The sequence below is a fragment of the Oncorhynchus clarkii genome, chromosome 9 (assembly GCF_045791955.1).
Source record: "Oncorhynchus clarkii lewisi isolate Uvic-CL-2024 chromosome 9, UVic_Ocla_1.0, whole genome shotgun sequence".
Classification (NCBI taxonomy): domain Eukaryota; kingdom Metazoa; phylum Chordata; class Actinopteri; order Salmoniformes; family Salmonidae; genus Oncorhynchus; species Oncorhynchus clarkii.
Genome location: NC_092155.1, coordinates 80613569 through 80622857, shown reverse-complemented (window position 1 = coordinate 80622857; position 9289 = coordinate 80613569). Strand labels below are relative to the sequence as shown.

General features: G+C 47.5%; 1 protein-coding gene across 1 annotated transcript in view; it reads right to left on the bottom strand.

Moving 5' to 3' along the window:
* LOC139416981 (filamin-A-like) overlaps window positions 1-9289 on the bottom strand; it is a 165723-nt gene that overhangs the window by 137498 nt on the left and 18936 nt on the right. The window contains exon 3 of the mRNA XM_071166212.1: window positions 6375-6472. Coding sequence (XP_071022313.1) covers window positions 6375-6472 — 98 coding nt within the window. The remainder of the gene's footprint in view (window positions 1-6374; window positions 6473-9289) is intronic.

Genomic DNA, 9289 nt, shown 5'->3' with positions numbered 1-9289 from the left:
AAGGTTTTTTACGGCCCCTGGGATGATCTTGATTTATTATTAGAACCGGCCCGCAGCAAGCCGGCAGCCCGCAGATCTTTTACACGCACCAATACTACATTTCCCACAATGCAAAGGTGACGCACCGAGCAGTAGGCTGCTTCATTTCAATATTTATTGGCACAGCAGTCGTCAGCATCACAGTAAAATTAACTTTCAGATACCCATCAAAAATGGCAAAACGGAAGGTGGATACTGAGAACCGGGGGTTTCAAACAAGGTGGGAGTCGGAGTATATGTTCACGAAGGTAGCTGGAAAACCTGTGTGTCTTCTGTGTGGAGAAAGTGTGGCGGTACTGAAAGAGTATAATCTGAGACGACATTATGAAACGAAACACGCGGACACACACGCGGACGCAACTGTCAAGGCCAGTTTTATTTTGGCAGAAGAGATCGCTAAATCAGCCCGGCCATTTACGGAGGGGGATTTCATCAAAAACTGCATGATTAAAGTTTGTGACGAAGTTTGCCCAGAAAAAAGGCAACTCTTTTTAAATGTGAGTCTGAGCAGAAACACCATTGCCGAGAGAGTAGACCAGTTGTCCATCAATCTAAAAGAGCAGCTTGTGAAAAAGGGAAAAGATTTTATTGCATATTCCTTGGCTGTGGATGAGAGCACCGACATTTCTGACATTGCCCAGTTGTCAATTTTCATCCGCGGAGTGGACTCCAACCTAAGCGTGACAGAGGAGTTTTTGGCTTTACGTCCTATGCATGGCACAACTACGGGGCATGATTTGTATGAAGAGGTGTCAAGATGTGTAAATGAGATGGAGCTGCCTTGGGAAAAACTCGTGGGTTTGACAACCGACGGAGCACCTGCGATGTGTGGACACAGGAGCGGACTGGTGGCGAAGATACGGGAAAAGATGCAAGAGGAAAACGCGACAGGTGAGCTGACAGCTTATCATTGTATCATACACCAGGAAGCGTTGTGCGGTAAAGCCTTGAAAATGGAGCATGTAATGAGCATCATCACGCGCACAGTTAACTTTATCAGAGCCAAAGGTTTGAATCACCGCCAGTTCAAGGCATTTCTGACGGAGTTAGAAACGGAGCATGGTGATTTGCCTTATCACACAGAGGTGCGATGGCTAAGCCAGGGAAAGGTGCTTCAAAGATGTTTCGAGCTTCGTGAGGAGATTTGTCTGTTCTTGGACAGCAAAGGGAAAGACACAACACAACTCCGAGACGAAATGTTTCTGTGTGAAATGGCTTTTCTGTGTGACATTACGAGTCATCTGAATGCAATAAACTTGCAGCTGCAGGGTCGGGATCGTGTCATCTCTGATATGTACAGTACAGTGAAGGCATTTAAAACCAAACTGACTCTGTGGGAGACGCAGATGCGGAAAGAAAATTTGAGCCACTTTCCCAGCTGCCAGACCATGAAAGAGAAGCTCTCTACCAGTGCGTTCCCGAGCACACAGTTGGCTGATAAAATAGGTATGCTTGCCGCTGACTTTCGACGCCGATTTGCTGACTTTGAAGCACAAAAAAGCAGGTTGGAACTGCTCGGTAACCCATTTGCTGTTGACGTGGAAAGCTCACCACCAAACCTCCAAATGGAGTTGATTGACCTCCAATGCAATGATGCACTGAGGGCAAAATATGCGGCAGTGGGTGCTGCGGAGTTCGCCCGTTTCCTCCCCGGCACAATGCCCCAGCTGCGCATCCAGGCTGCTCAAACGTTGTCTATGTTTGGCAGCACATACCTGTGTGAACAACTGTTTTCTTTGATGAACCTGAACAAAACATCACACAGAAGTCGACTTACTGCTGAACACCTCCACTCAATTCTGAGGATTTCTTCAGCTCAGAGCCTTACCCCGAACATTGATGAACTTGTGGAAAAGATGGGACACCACCAAGTATCACCCTCAACCTCAAACAAGTGAACATTACTGTGCAATCACATATTTAGAGTTTTTACTCAGTTCAAGTTTAAAAGTTAAAATGTAATATTTGTTTTCACTGCATGTTACTTCTCCTTAAACAAAGTGTTGTTTTTGATTAATAGATTTTTGCACTTTATTTTTTTGTATTTCAATCCAATTATATTTTAAAAATATTTCAGTTGAGTGGATGATAGAAAATTGCTATTATTGTTTTTTCTTTGAAGTAAATTTAGCCCACTTTTGCTAAAATAGAAAATATAGTCTACTGATGGTGCCTTGAATACCGGTTTCTTTCATTTAATGTTCATGTTATGGGGATATTTATATAAAGGAAATTTGTCTTTTGTGTCTGTTGAAAATTAAAGATTACTGACAGAGCCATAAGAAAATATTGCTTTATTTATCTGATCATATTGTAATAAATTTGTTAGGTTTTCAGTAGGTTCAATTAGGTTCACTAGACTATATGCGTCATTTAAAAATTTTTCAATGAACATTCGAACAGTCCGGCCCTCGTCTTGTAGCTGATTTTTTTATTTGGCCCTCCGTCCATTTGACTTTGACACCCCTGGTATACAGGGTGAGGAAAACAATGTGTAAATTCGTAATTTGATTGAACTCTCTCTTTAATCAGAGTTCCTGCATTGAATTTGATCTGAGCATGTGCTATAAATAAACTGAATTTGTCATCTCTTAAGAGAGATTGCTTGGGCAGCAGCATCTGGGGCCTGCATGGAGAATGAGAACAAACCCAGGTTGGTCCCAGGTGGCTAGCCCAATTGAAAACACAGCCTCATTTCCGTCCATATAGGTCTCACTACACAGCCATTCTTTACCCAGATGTAACCCACCGCCAGGACAACATATAAAGCCCAACACAGCAACCACATCTGGGGCCAACATGGATACAGAGGGCAAAACAATGTGGGTAACTGTTGGATTTCCCTCATGGGGACCGTGGAAAAGCAGTTTCATTAATAACCCAAATGGGCCCCAGGGGGAGATGTTGGCTGGGGGAGATGTTGGCTTTGGGAGATGTTGGCTGGGGGAGATGTTGGCTGGGGGAGATGTTGGCTGGGGGAGATGTTGGCTTTGGGAGGGGAGATGCTGGGGGAGATGTTGGCTTTGGGAGATGTTGGCTGGGGGAGATGTTGGCTGGGGGAGATGTTGGCTTTGGGAGATGTTGGCTGGGGGAGATGTTGGCTGGGGGAGATGTTGGGGGAGATGTTGGCTGGGGGAGATGTTGGCTGGGGGAGATGTTGGCTGGGGGAGATGTTGGCTTTGGGAGATGTTGGCTGGGGGAGATGTTGGCTTTGGGAGATGTTGGCTGGGGGAGATGTTGGCTGGGGGAGATGTTGGCTGGGGGAGATGTTGGCTTTGGGAGATGTTGGCTGGGGGAGATGTTGGCTGGGGGAGATGTTGGCTTTGGGAGATGTTGGCTGGGGGAGATGTTGGCTGGGGGAGATGTTGGCTTTTGGGAGATGTTGGCTGGGGGAGATGTTGGCTGGGGATGTTGGCTGGGGGAGATGTTGGCTGGGGGAGATGTTGGCTTTTGGGAGATGTTGGCTGGGGGAGATGTTGGCTGGGGGAGATGTTGGCTGGGGGAGATGTTGGCTGGGGAGATGTTGGCTTTGGGAGATGTTGGCTGGGGGAGTTGGCTGGGGGATGTTGGCTGGGGGAGATGTTGGCTGGGGGAGATGTTGGCTGGGGGAGATGTTGGCTGGGGGAGATGTTGGCTGGGGGAGATGTTGGCTGGGGGAGATGTTGGCTTTGGGAGATGTTGGCTGGGATGTTGGCTGGGGAGATGTTGGCTTTTGGAGATGTTGGCTGGGGGAGATGTTGGCTGGGGGAGATGTTGGCTGGGGGAGATGTTGGCTTTGGGAGATGTTGGCTTTGGGAGATGTTGGCTGGGGGAGATGTTGGCTGGGGGAGATGTTGGCTTTGGGAGATGTTGGCTGGGGGAGATGTTGGCTTTGGGAGATGTTGGCTGGGGGAGATGTTGGCTGGGGAGATGTTGGCTTTTGGAGATGTTGGCTGGGGGAGATGTTGGCTGCGGGAGATGTTGGCTGGGGGAGATGTTGGCTTTGGGAGATGTTGGCTGGGGGAGATGTTGGCTGGGGGAGATGTTGGCTTGTTGGGGAGATGTTGGCTGGGGGAGATGTTGGCTTTGGTAGATGTTGGCTGGGGGAGATGTTGGCTTTGGGAGATGTTGGCTGGGGGAGATGTTGGCTGGGGGAGATGTTGGCTTTTGGAGATGTTGGCTGGGGGAGATGTTGGCTGGGGGAGATGTTGGCTGGGGGAGATGTTGGCTTTGGGAGATGTTGGCTAGGGGAGATGTTGGCTTTGGGAGATGTTGGCTGGGGGAGATGTTGGCTGGGGGAGATGTTTGCTGGGGGAGATGTTGGCTGGGGGAGATGTTGGCTGGGGGAGATGTTGGCTTTGGGAGATGTTGGCTTTGGGAGATGTTGGCTGGGGGAGATGTTGGCTGGGGGAGATGTTGGCTGGGGAAGATGTTGGCTTTGGGAGATGTTGGCTGGGGGAGATGTTGGCTGGGGGAGATGTTGGCTTTTGGAGATGTTGGCTGGGGGAGATGTTGGCTGGGGGAGATGTTGGCTGGGGGAGATGTTGGCTTTGGGAGATGTTGGCTGGGGATGAGATGTTGGCTGGGGGAGATGTTGGCTTTGGGAGATGTTGGCTGGGGGAGATGTTGGCTTTGGTAGATGTTGGCTGGGGGAGATGTTGGCTGGGGGAGATGTTGGCTGGGGGAGATGTTTGCTTTGGGAGATGTTGGCTTTGGGAGATGTTGGCTGGGGGAGATGTTGGCTGGGGGAGATGTTGTCTGGGGGAGATGTTGGCTGGGGGAGATGTTGGCTGGGGGAGATGTTTGCTTTGGGAGATGTTGGCTTTGGGAGATGTTGGCTGGGGGAGATGTTGGCTTTGGGAGATGTTGGCTGGGGGAGATGTTGGCTGGGGGAGATGTTGGCTGGGGGAGATGTTGGCTGGGGTGTTGGAGTCACGCAAAGTCACTCAGTCGTGGGTAAACAGGGAGAACAGGAGGAGACTAAGCACAAACTCCTGGGGGCCCCTATGTTGATAGGCAGCGTTGCAGAGGTGTTGTTGCCTACCCTCACTGACTGGGGGCATCCCGTTAGGAAGCACAGGATCCAGTTGCAGAGAGAGGTGTTCAGTCCTGGGGTCCTAAGCTTGGTGATGAGCTTGGAGGGCACTGTGGTGTTGGACGATGAGCTGTAGTCAATGAACAGCATTCTCACATAGGTGTTCCTTTTGTCCAGGTGGGTGAGGGCAGTGTGGAGTGCAGTAGAGATGACACCATCTGTGGATCTATTTGAATTGGAGTGGGTCCAGGCTATCCTCTACAAAGGTAAAAATCTTTGTCGGACCGAGAGTCATCTGTTCTTTCGACCAATCGATTGGTAGACATGTTAAAACATCTATTTTTCATTTACACTATAGACACATCCTATGTGTTTTAATCAACCATACCAACGTTACACACAGACACACATTCTACCAACCCTGCCAAGATGCCAACGTTACACACAGACACACATTCTACCAACCCTGCCAAGATGCCAACGTTACACACAGACACACATTCTACCAACCCTTCCAAGATGCCAACGTTACACACAGACACACATTCTACCAACCCTGCCAAGATGCCAACTTTACACACAGACACACATTCTACCAACCCTGCCAAGATGCCAACTTTACACACAGACACACATTCTACCAACCCTTCCAAGATGCCAACGTTACACACAGACACACATTCTACCAACCCTGCCAAGATGCCAACTTTACACACAGACACACATTCTACCAACCCTGCCAAGATGCCAACTTTACACACACACACACATTCTACCAACCCTGCCAAGATGCCAACGTTACACACACACACACACACATTCTACCAACCCTGCCAAGATGCCAACTTTACACACAGACACACATTCTACCAACCCTGCCAAGATGCCAACGTTACACACACACACACACACATTCTACCAACCCTGCCAAGATGCCAACTTTACACACAGACACACATTCTACCAACCCTGCCAAGATGCCAACGTTACACACACACACACACACATTCTACCAACCCTGCCAAGATGCCAACGTTACACACACACACACACACACATTCTACCAACCCTGCCAAGATGCCAACTTTACACACAGACACGCTGCACACATAATTAGCCACAGAGGACAGTGATTACAGTAATGCCACTCATCTCGTACCTATTACATCACATATCTGTAATAGGGGGTCGTTAGCCTGGCTATATAGAGAACAGTTTAATGGTTAGCATAGCTAGCGTACCTGAGGGATACCCATCTAGTCGTTAGCCAGTTAGCCTGACTCCATAGAGAACAGTTTAATGGTTAGCATAGCTAGTGTACCTGAGGGATGCCCAGCCAGTTATCAGCCTGTTTCATGGCCTCCCGGGCGTTGTCCACTGGTTTAGTTTGGTCCCACTGGTTCCAGTCTGCACACAGGCCTGCAACACACACACACACACACACACACACACACACACATTACATATATACATATACCGTACTAGTCAAAAGTTTGGACACACCTACTCATTCCAGAGTTTTTCTGTAGTTGTACTATTTTCTACATTGTAGAATAATAGTGAAGACATCAAAACTATGAAATAACACATATCTTAAACAAATCAAAATATATTTTTGAGATTCTTCAAAGGAGCTACCCTTTGCCTTGATGACAGCTTTGCACACTCTTGGCATTCTCTCAACCAGCTTCACCTGGAATAGTTTCCAACAGTCTTGGAGGAGTTCCAACATATGCAGAGAACTTCATGGCTGCTTTTCCTTCACTTTGCGGTCCTAATCATTGAGGTTGGGTGATTGTGGATGCCAGGTGGAGGCCAGGTCATCTGATAAAGCACTCCATCACTCTACTTCTTGGTTAAAAAGTAATTTCACAGCCTGGAGGTGTGTTAGCTCATTGTCCTGTTGAAAAACAAATGATAGTGGGACTAAGCGCAAACCAGATGGGATGGTGTATCGCTGCATAATACTGTGGTAGCCATGCTGGTTAAGTGCACTATGAATTCTAAATTAATCACTGACAGTGTCACCAGCAAAGCACCCCCACACCTCCTCCTCCATGCTTCACGGTGGGAACCACACATGCGGAGATCATCCGTTCACCTACTCTGCGTCTCATAAAGACACAGCGGTTGGAACCAAAAATCTCTTGTTTGCACTCATCAGACCAAAGGACAGATTTCCACCGGTCTAATGTCCAATGCTTGTGTTTCTTGGCCAAAGCAAGTCTCTTCTGATTGGTGTCCTTGTGTAGTGGTTTCCTCTGAACAGTTGATGTTGAGATGTGTCTGCTGATACATGAACTCTTTGAAGCATCTACTTGGGCTGCAATTTCTGATGCAGTTAACTCTAATGAACTTATCCTCTGCAGCAGAGGTAACTCTGGGTCTTCCTTTCCTGTGGCGGTCCTCATGAGAGCCAGTTAACTCTAATGAACTTATCCTCTGCAGCAGAGGTAACTCTGGGTCTTCCTTTCCTGTGGCGGTCCTCATGAGAGCCAGTTAACTCTAATGAACTTATCCTCTGTAGCAGAGGTAACTCTGGGTCTTCCTTTTCTGTGGCGGTCCTCATGAGAGGCAGTTTCATCATAGCACTCAATGGTTTTTGTGATTGCACTTAAAGAAAGTTTCAACGTTTTTGACATTTTCCAGATTGACCTACCTTCATCTCTTAAAGTAATGATAGACTGTCATTTCTCTTTGCTTATTTGAGCTCTTCTTGCCATAATATGGACTTGGTATTTTACCAAATATGAAGCTAGTTGAGAGAATGCCAAGAGTGTGCAAAGCTGTCATCAAGACAAAGGGTGGCTCCTTAGAAGAATCTCAAATCTCAAATATATTTGATTTGTTTAACACTTTATTGGTTACTACATGATTTTCATTTTTTTTTTTGGGGGGGGGGGGTATTATTATTAAACAACTAATTGTCTGCTTTCGGTTCAATTACTTGAATTCCATTTAGTTCTGTTTTTTTGTAAACCCAACATGTTGTTTCTCTAGAGAGAAATCAAATAATTAATGGGAGAAATCTGAGAGAAGAACTACGTGGGGGTCCTCCCCCTGAAATTAATAGCAGTTTTTAAAAAAATTCCTGCAATTCTACGTTGTTTCTCAAAAGGGAATCCATGTTGACTTGACATAATATCACATTTTTACCAACTGACCCCCTCTCCTCATCTCAGCATGGCCATTTACCAACAGACCCCCTCTCCTCATCTCATCATGACCATTTACCAACTGACCCCCTCTCCTCTCCATCTCATCATGACCATTTACAAACTGACCCCCTCTCCTCTCCCTCTCATCATGACCATTTACCAACTGACCCCCTCTCCATCTCATCATGACCATTTACCAACTGACCCCCTCTCCATCTCATCATGACCATTTACCAACTGACCCCCTCTCCATCTCATCATGACCATTTACCAACTGACCCCCTCTCCATCTCAGCATGACCATTTAGCAACTGACCCCCTCTCCTCTCCATCTCATCATGACCATTTACCAACTGACCTCCTCTCCTCTCCATCTCAGCATGACCATTTACCAACTGACCCCCTCTCCATCTCAGCATGACCATTTGCCAACTGACCCCTTCTCCATCTCAGCATGACCATTTACCAACTGACCCCCTCTCCTCTCCATCTCAGCATGACCATTTACCAACAGACCCCCTCTCCATCTCAGCATGACCATTTACCAACTGACCCCCTCTCCATCTCAGTATAACCATTTACCAACTGACCCCCTCTCCATCTCAGCATGACCATTTACCAACAGACCCCCTCTCCATCTCAGCATGACCATTTACCAACTGACCCCCTCTCCATCTCAGTATAACCATTTACCAACTGACCCCCTCTCCTCTCCATCTCATCATGACCATTTACCAACTGACCCCCTCTCCATCTCATCATGACCATTTACCAACTGACCCCCTCTCCATCTCAGCATGACCATTTACCAACTGACCCCCTCTCCTCTCCATCTCAGCATGACCATTTACCAACAGACCCCCTCTCCATCTCAGCATGACCATTTACCAACTGACCCCATCTCCATCTCAGTATAACCATTTACCAACTGACCCCCTCTCCTCTCCATCTCATCATGACCATTTACCAACAGACCTCCTCTCCTCTACATCTCAGTAAAACCATTTACCAACTGACCCCCTCTCCTCTCCATCTCATCATGACCATTTACCAACAGACCCCCTCTCCATCTCAGTAT